The 19,296-nt window shown below is 29.7% G+C and overlaps 1 protein-coding gene across 1 annotated transcript in view; it reads left to right on the top strand.

Moving 5' to 3' along the window:
* LOC111620298 overlaps nucleotides 1–19,296 on the top strand; it is a 32,998-nt gene that overhangs the window by 189 nt on the left and 13,513 nt on the right. Inside the window, exons 2-4 of the mRNA XM_023362202.1 lie at nucleotides 2,695–2,860; nucleotides 6,744–7,187; nucleotides 18,121–18,244. Of these exons, the coding sequence (XP_023217970.1) occupies nucleotides 2,695–2,860; nucleotides 6,744–7,187; nucleotides 18,121–18,244 (734 nt within the window). The remainder of the gene's footprint in view (nucleotides 1–2,694; nucleotides 2,861–6,743; nucleotides 7,188–18,120; nucleotides 18,245–19,296) is intronic.

Below are 19,296 nucleotides of genomic sequence, written 5' to 3'. Positions count from 1 at the left end.
TTAATACAAATGCTAATATTGGAATTTAAAATATTATCATTAGTTTCGGTATTAACCTCATATTATTAATTAATAAGAAATGTTTAAATTAAAACATTAATTTGAAATTCGTATAATAATTAATTGGTTTAATGAAGTTACAAACACTCGGATGACCTCCCCTCCCCTGTGTCGGAATTCATTAACACCCTATTGACACCCTCTCCGTGTCGACGTTGTCGCAATAAATGCACGCCCCTAGGACGCTCGACCGTCTCATTCAGAACTGCATTTTTATCCAAATGAGCGTGTGAGATTATATGGATTGGATTGGTCCGAAGAGAAATTTTAAACATAAACGAATGCTTACCCTAATCTATTATTATGGTTGGAAGCTTGTTGGTAAAAAAACTACGGGCTTTGCAAATGTCAGAATTGATAACTTTTTTGAGCTATTCTTTACAAAATATTTATTTACTATTTGTGGTAACCAACAAAAGTTTTTTAAACTTTTAATTAAGTAATGTAAGCCCTCCTATTGAAAATCGAGAAAACTTTCAAACTATGAAAAAAGCTGTATTATTGTATTTTTCTTTAATATTTGTTTCCTGATAATTGAATGTAGGAGATGTATAATCTTTAGTGAGATTTTTTTTTTTACGTTATTATGTCTTTGTTCACATTGGACGTTTTTGTGTACTAGAACTTGTTAATCTGAGAGAAGTGAATCATAACAATCCACGAAACCTTTTTTTTACAAGTTATGGTCCGTAGTAAACTCCACAAACGCTTTGACCTCCACCGAGGTCTGCTTCAAATGGTGGCTGACCGTGTTTCCTCCTGACCGTCGTAACGATGTTGCCAGAGATGTAAATAATTGTTTGTGTTGGGTTTCACCCTCGTTCGAGGAATTCGAACAGGGACGGTCAGAGGGGTGAAACCCAACACAAACAATTATTTACATCTCTGGCAACATCGTTACGATGGTCAGGAGGAAGCACGGTCAGCCACCATTTGAAGCAGACCTCGGTGGAGGTCAAAGCGTTTGTGGAGTTTACTACGGACATAACACTTGTAAAAAAAGGTTTCGTGGATTGCTGTTATTCAACGCAGTGTTAAGTGGTTGGAAGAAGTGAATCGTATAATTTCCAGGTAAAACACGTTTAATGTAATGTAATCCTGTGTGCCACTGTTTCGTCATTTTGAGTCAAAGCTGCCCCTCAACAGGATTGTCACATTAAAGGTGTTTTACCAAGAAATTGTGTGAATTTACTTTCCTCAGTATAACAATTTCTAGTTTACAAGAATGTCTGGTAGACAATGACATAATATTTATTTATTTATTAGCAGTAATAGAATAGTTTTGTAATTGGGCTTTCAATTGTCAAAATACAAAATTTTCCAAAAAAAAAAGTGATGGTATGAAAAACGTTATGAAAAGATGATTAATATATATTAATCATGTTTTCATAAAGTATTAAAAATTCTTAATATTAATATATTAAGAATTTTTAAGGATTTTTTATAGAAGGAGTAACAACATTGATAAGCAAATATTTAAAAAATTTCATTTACTTATTAAATGCTTGAGTTCTTCATCTTTCTCTTTTGAACTTTTTATCATTGCAGTAAATGATTTCCCTCCCATTATTGCTAGAAACAAGGACTATACAATTTGCATTAATGCTACAAGATAGAATTTGTGGATCTCTACAAAAAAAATGTTGAAATTTCTACACTAAATCTTCATGGTTTGCATTTATGAATCACAATTTGTATGGAGTTTTAAGTATTTTCTCATCAATTATAAGTTAATATCTAATACAGACCTTTTAATGTACATTTCTTTAAAATATGTTCAGAGTTGAAGATCCTTATTACATAAAAACAAATTAATTTCAAAAAATACTTTTGCTCAAGGTACAAAATTTCTATAAATATCAAATGCTTCTAATTAGTTTCTAATTAAAATGTTTTTATAAAACAAGTCAGTATATCAAGCTGTAGAAAAATATACATTGTGTAATGCTTGCAAAATTATTTCAAAAGTCATATATTCACTTAAACTATTATAACAATGTAAGAAAATTTTAATGCTTGAAATTTAATTCACTGAAAAACTTCAATAAAAATATTTTAGATTTTTAATTTAGAAGACTTATTTAATTTAGAACTAGAATAAATAGAACACTTTAATTGCAAATACATGCTGTATTTTAAGTTTAATAATAACTCAGGTTTTTATCAAATTTTCAAAGTACTTTCATTAAAATTTATTTAAGATATAACATATTGTAATTCTAACAATGAAATAGGTATTCCAAAAAAAAATTAAAGGAAATACATATTCTTTTTAGGAATGTAATTAAAAATGTATTTTCATTTTTATATAATATGGGATAGGCTAATTTTAATACAAAATAGATGCTTTATTCAAATTGATATTTTTTAATATTTGGGAAATATTTTTAAAATTAATATTTAAAGTGATTTATTTTTCTTATTTTAATTCAGAAACAATTTTTTGTTTTATCGAATTTACTATTATATTTATACTGTTTAAGAAAATATATATTTTTTAAAATAACTTTTTGACTTGAAAAACCTGATTTAATGTTTGTTTTAATTTGAAACTTTATTATGAAAAGTTTATATTATAATTTTAAACAATTAAAATTTTTAAGTTTTTTTTTTTATTATTTGAATATTTTATAGATAAAAAAGAAAGTGATGATTATAGAAGATTATCCTTAGCTTCACCAGATGAAAATTCAAGATGTTATAGAGAGTCATTTTTAGAAAATGAACCAAAAAAAGTGAAGCAAGCTCGTTCTGAAAGATTATCAACATGGGAACGTAGGAAGCAATATGACTATGAAGTGTAATGTGTACTTCTATCTAAAATTATGTATTAACTCACACAAATGAATGATATTTACTGGAAAAATACATGAAAGGAATACTAAAACTTCATAAACATAAGATTTGATAGTTAAAAGTACATTATGCAAAGGCAATGAAATGAAGTGGCTTAAAATGGTATCATTTCAGTACCATTTTAAACCATTCATTTTATTAGCTAGACAAGTCTTAACAATGTATCTGTTTAAAATTAAATTGAAATTAAACCATCTTAGAGTTCTTGCAGTCCCTGGATAAATAAAATAATTAATTTCTTAAGTACTTTTATTTTATTTAACCATGAAGTACAAGGACTAACATTATAAAGATGTACTTGAAGGTCAGACTATTTACAAAAATATCAAAATTTTTGAGTCTATCTTAATCCTTTTTGTAAATAGTCTGACCTTCAAGTATGAAGAAATATATCCTGAGTGATTACAGAAATTGTATCCATTATAAAGATGGTTTAATTTTAATTTACTGTAATTTTACTTGTGTGGTGTGCTATATAGTTATCACATTAGAATATGTAAACAAAAATTATTTTTCTGTTGGAATTTTCATAAATATCAAATGAAGTTTTTACTTTTAAAGTAAACTTCATACAAATAAAGTATTAATTTTTCATTTTAATTTAATTCAAATGCATTTAAATGAGCTTGTTTTTATGTTAAAAAATGTTCTTAACTGATAATGTTTATATATGTATTGCATTCAATTATGTTTTACATGATATCAATAAATATGTTCCTGAAAAAAATGTGTAAAAAAAATAGTATAGAGAGTTACCCCTTTCATAGAAAAATGGGAAATTAGTTCCAGACTTTAAAACGTAGTAAAAATACAATAAACCAATTAATTTAACAGGATGTGCTTAAACAAATTATTTCAATTTTAGATAAGCCTTTAAATTGAAATTATCCTGCTCGATAGTTTCTGCACCCTTTGAATCTAGGGCAAATATGAAGCGTACAATTTTGTTGAAGTAATTGGACAAGAAAACTTTGCATCTTATCCCTAGTATCCCATCTTATCTTATCCCTGTTATGACAGATAATTGCAGTACATGAGCCCAATTACTTCTCAATATAAAACTTGATAACTGAGGAGGGTTTTACAAGAATCACCTTCAGAGCAACAATGAACTCATTTACTCTATTGTATTCCTCCCTGATATCTTCACAAACACAGTGTAGACTATGTGCAATACATGTCACATGGTTGAGGTTGGGGTACATGGCCTTCAGTTGTTGGAAAGCCAAAAGCATATAGCATGCTTGATTGCTCACTACAAGCCTGACTTTTTTGTATTTTATGTTCCCTAGCCACAGCTTCATGCATGAATTATTGAATATTCCTGTTTTGGATTGGTACAGCTTTACAAGCATGGGTTTCACCCATTCACCAAATAATGGAAATACCAGCACATTTAATATATATATATTTGTGGTATATTCATATCAAGATATCTTATTAGTAGTTTCATCCAACACAAATTCCACTACATGCTACCATCATCACAATATTTACATTGCAGACAGCACATCAAAGAATGAGACCGTCAGTTTCAATGAATTGCATCTTAAAATCTTCTGAAAGTGCTTACCTCCTTTCAGAAAGTGACTTACCTCCTTAAGGAGGTAAGCACTTTCAGAAGAATTTCCTTTCAGACTTTCAGAAGAACCTCCTTTTGGCATGTTTTTATTGTGAACAGTGAATTCTGGTTTGGACTGATTACACTAACACAACTATCTATGTAGAACAATATCCATCAGAATCCAAGGCCAGAACGAAATGCTTTTTTTTCTGAACCTCCTTTATATACTGGGGATGGGAGAATAGAACATTACTGTTTTGTCAAAGTTTATATTTTCTTGTGGGGCTTTGTTTTATTATCTCAGGAACTATTGGGGCTGAAAAGACTATTTACCGTCTTTAGTCAAAGACGATTTATGATATACCATTTTATAGTTCTTGGTCTGTTCTATGAAATAAGGTTGTGTGATTTTATTATTAGTGAGGTGAGGCCAAAGTTTTAAATGTGAAAATGTGTATGTCGGATGTTTGGCACCACTTTCCTGTAAGCCTAGAAGTTTGACAATGATGTTTGGATATTCAGTGGAATCATGCTTGACATTCCAAACACCATTGTCAAACTTCTAGGCTTACAGGAAAGCAGCACTGAATGTCCGATGTACACATTTTCGCATTTAAAACTTCAGCCTCAACCCTCAAAAAGTGCTGAAGCATAAAAGAAGAGGAAAAAGGGAGGAGGTGCAACATAATGTATTCATTTTGCTTCATTTCGTGCCCCAAAAATATATATCTTGAACCATCCATATGAAAACAGTTATATTTTTGGAAAGGTGTGGCACCTTAAAATCCTTTCTCTAGTCGTCATTAATGTCATTTGAAATTTTTACATAGTATCAATTTGTAGAATGGAATTAATATTTATTATTATGAGTAATGGTGTGACAAATATTAATTTGATATTTTATTTTAAAAAATTGGTAGGTGAAAAGATAATATAAATCAGGCTTTCATTTATATTTGAGTCAGACACATAATGACAAGCTAAATAGCACAAAATAGTATTCCTAATCATGTTTTCATTTTCAATTTTGAACTACAAAAATTTTTATTATAATTTAAACTTTATTTATATTACTAATTATTTAAATTTTTAATAAAATGAATATACCCTAATAAAAATATCTTTGACTCAAACACCTTATGCTTCCAAGAAGTAATATTTATTATCCTACAAATATGTTTTTAGGATAATAAATATTACTTCTCAGAAGCATAAGGTGTTTGAGTCAAAGTATTCAAAGAATCTGAGCGTTTATTGAAAAGTAAAAATATCATTTACCAAAGAGAAATAATTTCAAATGCTTTCAAATAATGAATTTTAGTTGCAGGAAATAGTATTAAAAAACAAACAAGAAGTCATCTACAATCATTTATTACATGTAACAAATATGAATTATTGTCAATTGATCTTTAAAATGTTTCACATTTTTTAAAGTTTGAATATTTGATGTCAATTGGCAACAATTGATAACAATTGTTACTATATCACAACTATAATTTAAGTAATATTAGTTGGTATCTGTTGAATAAAATAATGAAATGATATTTTTACTAAGATTATTAATATAATATGCATGCATATAAATTTATGTACACAGGGCTATTTTTCAGCTGGAATACAGCAATACACCATACAGATAGCATAAAAGTTATCACTATCTGGTATGTAGTATCAGTATTTCCTCATTAAGAAAAATTCAATATGTTCAGGCAAAGTCTGTTAACTGACACAACACAAATGAACAAACTGAACTTGAGCCACTCTATTTGCCAAATTAATGCCATAGACCAATTGGAACCAACATAAAAAGTATTGATAAATAGGGTGGGACCCCCTTTTATTAAAAGCAATCTTTCATTGAATGGATAGTGTCTGGTAACTGTCTGTCCCTGTTTTGTTTTTGTCAAGAAACAAAGTATGAGAAAGGTAATGATAATTTGAAAGGGAATGGTACTAACCTTTTCAAATTATCATCAGCAAAAATGAAGTTCAAATTTTCATGGTTATTAAAAAGGCAATATTTAGTAACTTATAATAAATCCAAAATAAGAAATAGGGAAGAAAGTGCAAACAAAGATATACAAAACTACTGTATAATATAAATGATACAACATAAATGTGTACATGTATAAAGAAGAAAAATTTTTTTGTTTATCAAATATGCATACTGCCAATAATTTTTTTTAAAAAGAGCACTGTGTGTATAAAATATATATAGTTTGCATACATAAAAATAAATATATTATGTGATTTTTACTTACAGAAAGAAATTACATTCAGACAAATCAGCTTCACCTTGTTTGAAAAACAGATCTAAAGTGCCAATCTTGAGAAATGGTAACTCTAAAAGAAGAACAAAAAATACTAGTAATTTACTAAAATCAAGTTCATCAAGTTTTCATGAAGATTTTGAAAAACAAAATGAAAATACAAATAATAAGGAAAATATCTCAGAAACAACAAAAACAATAAGATCATTGACATTTACAGTGAGAAAGCCTTTATTTCCAGTATTACAGAACTCAGAAGATGATGATAAAAATAACTGTAGTTTATTGACAGATAAATTATCTGAACAGAATTCTGACACATCTGAAGAATACAAAAAATGTGAAAAATCAAATAAAGTAATTAGAAACCATTCCTATGTTGTTTCAAAATGTGATAATTCCAAGTCTTTACCAAATATATCTCTATATGAAAGAAGGTAATATTTCTTTTTAACTCATTTTGTTTTCTTATTTATATTTGTAAATATAAGCACATTGAATCTATTACTATATAAACATCATACAAAACATGTTTTAACAGTACATTATATTCTTTATATTTTCAAATTTTCAGATAAATTGCTAACAAGTAAGTTTCTGTCAGGAAAATAGCATTCAAATACAAATAAAAGTTATTACTAAAATTTTTTAAAATGATGTCAAATTGTTTAAAAATGTCCATTATTATTCTTGAAATTTGTATTTTAATTAGTGTTAAGGAATATACTTAATTCATATTTTTAGTATAAATTTGAATAATTTGGAATTAGTGTGTTTCATAATTCAACTTAACATGTGATCTTCCAATTTTATAAAATGTTTTTTCAGAAATTCTCCAAAATATATAATGTAAACTCTTGGGGCATGGATGAAATTGTAATGTTTGTTTGTCATTTACATCTAATTATCAGTCATTTGTTGTTTTTAACTATATTTTTGTGATGTTTAAGCATGGAATATAAAACTTTTATCTTTAATTTAATTAAAAAAATAGTGATTTTTAATTAAATAAGAAAAGAAAGTAAGAGAGTATGATATATACCGGGTGATTCAAAAGTCACAGAAATAAAAAAAATAATAACTTGCAAACTATTTACAGTAAGATGATGCTGTTTTCACAGAAATGCTTACAAAGAAGCAGGATTTTTTTGTGTAATAAAAATTTTAGTACCAAAATAGTTTACATTTCTTGCCATAGATGGCACTTGTTAAGATTACATAATTTGTGAAGTTGTTACTAGAGTTTACACTAAGAACATTTTTATTTTTTTATTCTTACTTTAACAAATTTACAAATTATTTCAGTTTCTTACAGCGCCATCTATGGCAAGAAATGTAACTATTTTGGTACTAAAATTTTTATTACACCTAAAAAAATCCCGCTTCTTTGTAAGCATTTCTGTGAAAACCACATCATCTTACTGTAAATATTGGGTTGAAAAATACCACTAGACGGATTAGTGGTATTTTTCCCGCCATTTTCATTCTAAACCATATTATCATTATATATTTTGACAGCTAGCATTTTATGGCTTATTTGTAAAAAATTTTGTTTGATTTCGTGCAATTGTTTATTTTTTGTGTCCCATCAAATATGGAAGATCGAAAGCAGCATCTTTGGCATATTTTGCTTTTTTATTACCAAAAAAATAAAAATGCCATCAAGCAAGAAAAAAATTGTGTGACATGTATGGTGGAGATGTGTTGACAGAACGACAGTGCCAAAACTGGTTTACAAAATTTTGTTCTCGCAATTTCAGTATTGAAGATGCACCACGTTATNTTCTTTGACTCAAACACCTTATGCTTCCAAGAAGTAATATTTATTATCCTACAAATATGTTTTTAGGATAATAAATATTACTTCTCAGAAGCATAAGGTGTTTGAGTCAAAGTATTCAAAGAATCTGAGCGTTTATTGAAAAGTAAAAATATCATTTACCAAAGAGAAATAATTTCAAATGCTTTCAAATAATGAATTTTAGTTGCAGGAAATAGTATTAAAAAACAAACAAGAAGTCATCTACAATCATTTATTACATGTAACAAATATGAATTATTGTCAATTGATCTTTAAAATGTTTCACATTTTTTAAAGTTTGAATATTTGATGTCAATTGGCAACAATTGATAACAATTGTTACTATATCACAACTATAATTTAAGTAATATTAGTTGGTATCTGTTGAATAAAATAATGAAATGATATTTTTACTAAGATTATTAATATAATATGCATGCATATAAATTTATGTACACAGGGCTATTTTTCAGCTGGAATACAGCAATACACCATACAGATAGCATAAAAGTTATCACTATCTGGTATGTAGTATCAGTATTTCCTCATTAAGAAAAATTCAATATGTTCAGGCAAAGTCTGTTAACTGACACAACACAAATGAACAAACTGAACTTGAGCCACTCTATTTGCCAAATTAATGCCATAGACCAATTGGAACCAACATAAAAAGTATTGATAAATAGGGTGGGACCCCCTTTTATTAAAAGCAATCTTTCATTGAATGGATAGTGTCTGGTAACTGTCTGTCCCTGTTTTGTTTTTGTCAAGAAACAAAGTATGAGAAAGGTAATGATAATTTGAAAGGGAATGGTACTAACCTTTTCAAATTATCATCAGCAAAAATGAAGTTCAAATTTTCATGGTTATTAAAAAGGCAATATTTAGTAACTTATAATAAATCCAAAATAAGAAATAGGGAAGAAAGTGCAAACAAAGATATACAAAACTACTGTATAATATAAATGATACAACATAAATGTGTACATGTATAAAGAAGAAAAATTTTTTTGTTTATCAAATATGCATACTGCCAATAATTTTTTTTAAAAAGAGCACTGTGTGTATAAAATATATATAGTTTGCATACATAAAAATAAATATATTATGTGATTTTTACTTACAGAAAGAAATTACATTCAGACAAATCAGCTTCACCTTGTTTGAAAAACAGATCTAAAGTGCCAATCTTGAGAAATGGTAACTCTAAAAGAAGAACAAAAAATACTAGTAATTTACTAAAATCAAGTTCATCAAGTTTTCATGAAGATTTTGAAAAACAAAATGAAAATACAAATAATAAGGAAAATATCTCAGAAACAACAAAAACAATAAGATCATTGACATTTACAGTGAGAAAGCCTTTATTTCCAGTATTACAGAACTCAGAAGATGATGATAAAAATAACTGTAGTTTATTGACAGATAAATTATCTGAACAGAATTCTGACACATCTGAAGAATACAAAAAATGTGAAAAATCAAATAAAGTAATTAGAAACCATTCCTATGTTGTTTCAAAATGTGATAATTCCAAGTCTTTACCAAATATATCTCTATATGAAAGAAGGTAATATTTCTTTTTAACTCATTTTGTTTTCTTATTTATATTTGTAAATATAAGCACATTGAATCTATTACTATATAAACATCATACAAAACATGTTTTAACAGTACATTATATTCTTTATATTTTCAAATTTTCAGATAAATTGCTAACAAGTAAGTTTCTGTCAGGAAAATAGCATTCAAATACAAATAAAAGTTATTACTAAAATTTTTTAAAATGATGTCAAATTGTTTAAAAATGTCCATTATTATTCTTGAAATTTGTATTTTAATTAGTGTTAAGGAATATACTTAATTCATATTTTTAGTATAAATTTGAATAATTTGGAATTAGTGTGTTTCATAATTCAACTTAACATGTGATCTTCCAATTTTATAAAATGTTTTTTCAGAAATTCTCCAAAATATATAATGTAAACTCTTGGGGCATGGATGAAATTGTAATGTTTGTTTGTCATTTACATCTAATTATCAGTCATTTGTTGTTTTTAACTATATTTTTGTGATGTTTAAGCATGGAATATAAAACTTTTATCTTTAATTTAATTAAAAAAATAGTGATTTTTAATTAAATAAGAAAAGAAAGTAAGAGAGTATGATATATACCGGGTGATTCAAAAGTCACAGAAATAAAAAAAATAATAACTTGCAAACTATTTACAGTAAGATGATGCTGTTTTCACAGAAATGCTTACAAAGAAGCAGGATTTTTTTGTGTAATAAAAATTTTAGTACCAAAATAGTTTACATTTCTTGCCATAGATGGCACTTGTTAAGATTACATAATTTGTGAAGTTGTTACTAGAGTTTACACTAAGAACATTTTTATTTTTTTATTCTTACTTTAACAAATTTACAAATTATTTCAGTTTCTTACAGCGCCATCTATGGCAAGAAATGTAACTATTTTGGTACTAAAATTTTTATTACACCTAAAAAAATCCCGCTTCTTTGTAAGCATTTCTGTGAAAACCACATCATCTTACTGTAAATATTGGGTTGAAAAATACCACTAGACGGATTAGTGGTATTTTTCCCGCCATTTTCATTCTAAACCATATTATCATTATATATTTTGACAGCTAGCATTTTATGGCTTATTTGTAAAAAATTTTGTTTGATTTCGTGCAATTGTTTATTTTTTGTGTCCCATCAAATATGGAAGATCGAAAGCAGCATCTTTGGCATATTTTGCTTTTTTATTACCAAAAAAATAAAAATGCCATCAAGCAAGAAAAAAATTGTGTGACATGTATGGTGGAGATGTGTTGACAGAACGACAGTGCCAAAACTGGTTTACAAAATTTTGTTCTCGCAATTTCAGTATTGAAGATGCACCACGTCATGGATGGCCAATTGAAGCCAATGAAAACAAAATAAAAGTACCGATTGAAGCAAACTGCGGAATAACAACACATGAAATCACTAAGATTAAATTTGTCAAATTGAACTGTTTATGAGTACTTGAAACAAATTGGTTTCGTTTCAAAGCTCGATATATGAATTCCATGAGTTCTTACAGAGAAATGTTCTATTTGGTGGGATATTAATAAGGAAATTTTTTTGGAGCTTTTACCAGACAATTTAACAATTGATTCAAAAGTGTACTGCATTCGAGTAAACAAATTGCGTAATATCATCAAACAGAAAAAGCCAGCTAGAATTGATAAAAAAAAAAAGCTGTAGTGTTTTGCCACAATAATGTCAAATTTCACAGAAGTTTGGTAACTCGTCAGAAACTGTTATTACTTAGATGGGACATGCTATCACACCAACCGTATTCGCCAGATCAGCACACTCAGATTATTACTTGTTCCGGTCTGTACAATTTTTTTTAACTGTAAGACATTTACTTGAAATGACAATGTCAAAAATCACTTGGATCAGTTTTTTGTAAGTAACGATCAAGACTTTTATGAATGTGAAATCATGCTACTACCAGAAACGATGACAACAGGTATTTGACCAAAATGGTCAACATATAATTCAATAAAATATTTATTTATCATAAGAATATTGTTTTTTCCACGGAAAAAACAAACTTACTTTCCGAACAACCCAATAGTTTGTGAGTCACAGAAATTTTTAAAAATTAATGACTTTTGAATCACTCTGTATATTCCCAAAAAATATGGGAATGCTGGTAAACACTAGAAACTTACAGAAAAGTAAGTTAATTTTCACCAAGAGAAGTTCAAATTCAGGTGTGCCCTTGACACCAAGAGAATTTCTCTTGGTGTCAAGGGCACATCTGGAAGGGTGTGTTTTGGTATCAAGGGGTGCTGCAGCACATCTTTAATACCAAAGCAATCAGTTTTGTTACTTTAAAATAAAAAAATATATAACAAAGCATACTGCATGACTTCAATTAGATAAGATTAAGTAAAATTAATTCTAAGGTAATTGAGTAATATTCTCTGAGAAAAGACAGGGCACATGTCCTTGGTTCCTTGAGCAGCAATCATCTTCCCAAAATGTAATGTCCCTGCTTGGTTTCATTAGTGTTCAAATTAGCAAAAGTGTGTGTATATAAAATATACAAATGTGTGCATTATATACAAATAATATATACTTACCCAGTAGTTCAACTTTATTATGTAATATTTTTAAATTTGAAATTTTTAATGAAAAAATTTATATTATCCAATCTGTTAATTTTTATATCAATGAGCTTTTGAGTTTTGTTTTATATATAATAAACAAACATGAAACATTTGATAATTTAATAAGCTGAAATGTTAAACTTATATAAGCTAAGATTATAGTGAAGTTTTTGAGTATTTATATTGTATAATATCTAGGATAGGTCTACAAATCTTGGATACAGGATTTTTTGAAAATTTTTCAATAAAAATTTTGTAGCAACTTTGTATTTTCTGTAGGAATCATTAAAAATTTATCTTTTGTTTTATCTAAAATCATAGACAAATAATAGGTTTTGCTGTCAATAGCTAAAACTATTATAGTATATATAGTATTATAGTACTAAATAATACTAGCCAAACTCAATTTTTCCTTTTTAATATATAACTTTATAACGATCATTATAATTATAACATCAATAAATGAAATAATAATTCAATTTTTGGCTTAAAGAACAAAAATGATGTCAACATGTTTAATCAAACTTCATTTTAAAAGAAATTTAATGTACTTCATTAGTTATAACTTAATAATATCAGTCTTTAACAATGGTTTATTCTTAAAGAAGATAGCCATATAATAACACACTAAATTATAATACCAAGTTAGAGTATAATTTTTTAATTTCAGTTCAGTTCAATAAGAATCAATTGCTTAACTTATTTTATCTGTTTCTATTAACAGATGAATTGAATTATGAATGTTCAGGATTGATTTTCAAATGCTTTCCTAATCAATATTTTAAATCAGCTAAACTCTTTCTTTCTGAATTGTTTAATGTTAACAAAAATTACCATATAGAATAAAAGCATTAATTTTAATATTTTCCCTAAAATTCATAATACAAAATATATTGAGTATACTTTAATAAAACATTAATGAATCTTGGAAAAAATTGTAAATTGTATGTTTTAAAACAAGGCACTAATTTTAAATGATCTGAAATGTATTTTGTACAAGAATTTCAGAAAATAAAATTCTTGTATTAATTTTTTTCATTTAAGTTGCCATAGAATGTCAAAAAAAATATCTAAATTGTAAATTATTTTATCTTTGAAGAACAAAATTTCATAATTATTCACTATTATATATATTTATTTTAGATATCTTATTCTATGGCATATAAGATGTAAAGATGGCATATAAGATGTATAAGATGACTTTTGTCCAAAAAGGCTCAAATTTTCCATGTGACTATGCAAAGTTGTAATCTCTCGTAGGTTAATGAATTCCTCAAATGACCTTCAGTAGGCCCAATAAAACAACCTAATAAAAATGTTATTGTTTAATTAAACATAATGCATTGGACAGTGAAGAATGGAAAAGATTAGAGGAGACCTTCATCCAGCAGTGGATTGATAATGGTTGAATATGATGTAGTAGTAGTTCTTCCAATGCTAGGTAGCATACTGGGCAGCAATTATCTTCCATTAATTTCGACCATGGTTGAGTGCTTCAGCTTCCTCCCAAGTCATATTGAACCTCTTCAAATCTTGAAGAAAAGTTCTATGCAGAGTATTCCTGGGGCATTCTTGTGGTCATTTGGCACCAGGGGGAACCCATTTCTTGGCTGTCTTAGGGATTCTATTGTTCTCTATACAAAAATGTGGTCGGCCAGTCAGACTCTTCTATGGACACAATGTTATGAAGTTTGCACATCCCACTTCTTTGGAGAACATCTCCATTGGTGATATGATCTAAATATCAGATCTTTAGGATTCATCATAGGCAAAGATGCCTATGACGAATCCTAAGATTCCTAGTGATTGCTTGCCATGTGCAATCAATAGGAAAAACTATTTTCCATTGCAGAGACAACCTTTCTTTAGAGATTGGACATGGCAAGCAATGAAGATAGGACTAGTATACATCTGTAATGCAATTTTTACTTTGGAAAACATCAATAGAAATTTAATAATGTCTTCCAGGAATCACTAGCATAAACAGCTATCAAAATCATGATGGAGGTGAATAGGTGGAATTTGGTTCTCAATGAGATGGATGGTGAGGAACATATCTTGTTCATCCACCAGAAGACTCGCCACTTTTCTGCTGCGTCACTTCATGTCCATTACTGCGTCACCATTTTGAGGAATAACACTACCTAAGTAGGTGAATCTCTCCACTTCCTCCAATTGTTGTGTTCTGACAATTACTCCCTGCGTTTGGGCATACATGCATAATTTTCAATTACATACATGCATAATTTTCAATTTTATGGTGTTTATCCTGATGCCAATTTTGTGTGCCTTCCAACCCAATGTGGCTGTGGCATGCTATAGCATTGTCTTGCTTTCCTGTTATAGGGCAATTATTATCAGCAAAAACCAAATCTCCAAGACGGTCCTCGTCAAACCAGTGGATGCCAGTTCCAATGTATGCACTGGACGCTTCTGCTCATTGCATGACATAATCAAGGGTGATGAGGAAAAGGAAAGGGGACAGGACATAACCCTACCTGACTCCTGTCATAATTTCAAGTCTGTATGATCACCTTCAGTCTTGACGCAACAACTTGAATGCAGCTATAAGCCTTGAAAATGATGACAGTTTGTTGGTACACCATATAATTGCAGGATCTACCAGAGGGACTTACGGCAAACACTGTCAAAAGCCTTCTTGAAATCAATGAAATTGATGGCCAATTGGTGTTGATGCTAATGCATTGTTCAATGAAATTTCAAAGGGAGAAGATCTGCTTGCTGCACGATCTTCCACAGCAAAACCCAACTTGCTCCTCCTGCAAGCACTGATCAAGGGCAATCCACAGGCATCGAAGGAGGACCAAACAAAAGCCTTTCCAGGCACAGAAAGGGAGGATGATACTTCACCAATTAATACATTCAGAGATAGCTCCTCTCTCAGGAATTCTGACTTTAGCAACCCTTTTCCAATCCTCTGGGTCTTTCCCACATTTCCAACACCTGTTAAACAATAACGTTAGCTTTTTTCCAACATGGGCTGCCTTCCAGGCTTCAAAATCTCAAGCCTTAATTTCGTCCAAACCAGCTATCTTACTATTCTTTAGGCTCTTAATTGCAAGCTCCACTTCCTCAAGGGCAATATCACCAATGTCCACTTGAAGCTCATCCTGTGTATCCTCAATATCAAAATCATATATGATGGTCTGTTCTGCTTGATTGTTTCCTGAAAATGTTCCATCCATCTTTTGTTCTGCTCATCTTGAGTGATGAGAAGCTTCCCATTTTTGTCTTTTATTGAAATGCTGGAGTTACTCCTCATCCCAGTCAGTTCATTGACTATGCAGTACAGGGTCTTGGAGTCATTCTGGTTGGAAGCCTCCTGTGCTTCAGTGCCCTTTCATTCTAACCATTTTTTCTTGTCTTTCCAACAGTTTTTCTTTACACCAACTATCCAACTCTGTGTATCTTTGGTTCAGTTCCTCCATCTTAGCCATTGTTTTAGCCTGATCCCTTTTTAAGTTTTACATCTTTCCTCTCAACAATCAACTTCCATGAGCGATCTTGGATCTACTGATCCTTTCATCGACCTTGACATCTTCCAATGATGTTTTGGGTGCACTTTGTGATAATGTCTTTGAGGTTCCCTCAGAGATCTTCTATGTCTGTCATCACTCCAAGAAGGACGAAGTGATTGTCCAACTCCAGAGTAAATGCTTTGGTTATGATTGGATCATTTAATTTTTCTCTCACAAATGATCTTTTTAGCATGAACTGTTTTTGATTATGAAGTTTGAGTTTAATATCTGCCCTAACTAGGTAATGGTCAGATCCAATATCTGCACTTTTGTAAACCCTCACATCGCGCAATGATACCTCGACTTTTTACTAATACAAATAAAGTCTATTGTCTATCTCATTAAAAGTGTGCCTGTCTGGTGACTGCCAGGTCGTCTTATGAATAAGCCAATGCTGGAAGTAGATGTTCCCAACACACAACCAATTGTGTTCACAAAATGATGTTAACCTTTCTCCATTGTCATGCATATAAACATAGGATGCATGAGCAGCAATCAGTCTTGAGTCCTCAATGATCACCGCCCAATTGGGCATTAAAGTCTCCGAACAGGACCCTTGGGTCATGATTTGGGATACCATTAAAGACGTCTTGTAGCTGCTCATAAAATTTATCTTTTATTGTGACCTCCAACGTTGGTTGGTGCATAAATCTGCATCACAGTCTCTTTGGCATGTCCATGGGTAAAGCAAGCTGTAATAATCCAATCACTGAAGGGCCTCCATCCAAGTAGTGCTTTCATCACTTGTTTACTCAGAATAAGACCTACTCCACATTCATGCTACTCTTCATGGCCTGCATACGGAATGGTCTTGCCATCACTACTGATTTGGCTGTTTGTTATCCATCTAACCTCACTGACGCTAAGGATGTCCAACCAGTTTTCATCAAATGTCCGTAATAGCTGAACAAGTCTTCCGCTCTGATATAGGGTAAGCACATTCCAATTTTTGTAATATTTCTGGCAGAAAAAATCATTTCCAACATCAGACACCGTTGTTGTCAGTTTTCTTCGATGCCGTAATATTACTTGGAACCAAAGTTCTGCTCATTCAATTGAAATTTCTGTTTATTCTTGCTGTTTCTGTAGCACTCATAATTTTTACAGGGATGGGTTGGTTGTTAACTCGATGCCCAACCCTCCTTCTTTTGCATCTAGGCTCACTTATTAGCTAATGAAGCTTAAAATTTTAACTGTTTATTTTAAACGTTCTATTCCATATATATATATATATATATGTTGTATTTATATGTTATATATATATATACATCATATAGATTTATTTATGGAATAGAACGTTTAAACGGTTAAAATTTTAAGACACCCTGTATGTATGCACACCCACACGCACACACGGTGTCTCAGTTAAACGTTCAGAACTTCTAAGAGGGGTAGGGTGCATCCCGACAACTCGGAATCATATAGAAATGCTTTCCTGAAGTGGTGATGTACACAGTAACAGCTAACTTCTGGTGCAAGCTTGCAGAGAAATTATGGCTGGGAATACGCCTCATCGGATATCGTTCCGTGTACAAGTGCTGTGCAGCTGGCCCACTACAATCTGCAGACCCATACACCAAATGCATATTGGCTAATTCTGCATCTTTTGTGTGAAATGGTAATTCCTTGCAAGAACGCTTGAAACTTTTGCACACTGCCATCTACCACATCAGGAAAGCATTTCTGACACCACGTTGCTATATGATTTTGAGTCGTCGGGATGCACCCTACTCCTTGTAGAAGTTCTGAAACGTTTAACTGGGACACCCTGTATATTAGTGAATAATTTATTAATAGAATAATGTAATCCAAAAATAACTGAATTAATAGATTTTTATTAATAAATATATTTTTTTAGTTTTGAGGAATGGATAAATTCAAAGAATTTAACATTGCTGCAATACAGGAACATAAATTACTTTGATAGCTACTTATCTAAAATGGAAAATAAATATATCAATGATAAAGATTTTATGAAACAGGTAAGTCAGAAATTTATATATATACTAATATAATCTGATAATATAATTTCTTCTCAAGATTACAGTTCAATTTTCATTCATTCACTAACAGTATTTAACTGTAATTTTTCCAATAATGCAAAGCAGTGTATAATCTGCAAAAGCAATCTTTTGTTGATCAAAAAAGCTTATGTAATCCAAACAAGTTTCAGTTTAAAATACATCAGTAATGAAATGATGAAATTTGCAATGGCATTTAAAAATATTTATTTTTAAATTATTAAATCTAGGAAAAGTATTAAATAATTTATTTTAAAAACAAGTACCAGTACATAATATAAGTTTAAAATCCAGAATTATAAAAAAAATTGTTAGTTTCTTCAAATTTTTAAAGTTGTCTTCCTTTCTGTCATGTCGAATCACCAGGAACAAACAGTCTTTGTAGAGATGATCTTTTATTATAGCCTCTATCCTTTAATAAAAGATTCTCTGCAAAGACTGTTTTTTTTTTCCTGGTGATTGGACATGATGGAAAGGAAAATGACTTGTTTTACTGTTAGCCATTTTAATTGAAAAAATTGTTCTCCTAGACTAGTTTTAGCTGGTGGGCAAATTATATATTTTGCAAATTTCAGGCAAGATTTTACAAATTAATCATGATATGACAATTGCAGTATAGAATTGCATGAGCTATGTTGTGGGTTTGTAACTAATGTCCTTAAATCACAAACAATGTTGTCAGAAATAACTAAAGAAATTTGTAAACTGTATATTATTATAATTTATATTGTTAGGTTCAGATTTGGGTTTAATCCATGTATTATTGTACTGTTTGAATTAATTATACTTTACTTTAACATAAATTATTGGAACCCCTTTAAGTGAAATCTTGATTACTTCTAACATACCAACATATATGATGTATTGAGCATATCCTCTGGGGTGCTTATGCTGCTGCAGTAGCTCATTGATACCAAAGCAATCTTGTTACTTTAAAATAAAAATACTGTAAATATAATAATACATCACTTTCTGCTATTGAAGCCATATGATGATCTTACACGGGGAAAAAA

Source organism: Centruroides sculpturatus, unplaced genomic scaffold (genome assembly GCF_000671375.1).
Source record: "Centruroides sculpturatus isolate CEXI.00-Female unplaced genomic scaffold, Cexi_2.0 scaffold4, whole genome shotgun sequence".
Classification (NCBI taxonomy): domain Eukaryota; kingdom Metazoa; phylum Arthropoda; class Arachnida; order Scorpiones; family Buthidae; genus Centruroides; species Centruroides sculpturatus.
This window is presented reverse-complemented; position numbering and strand designations above follow the sequence as displayed.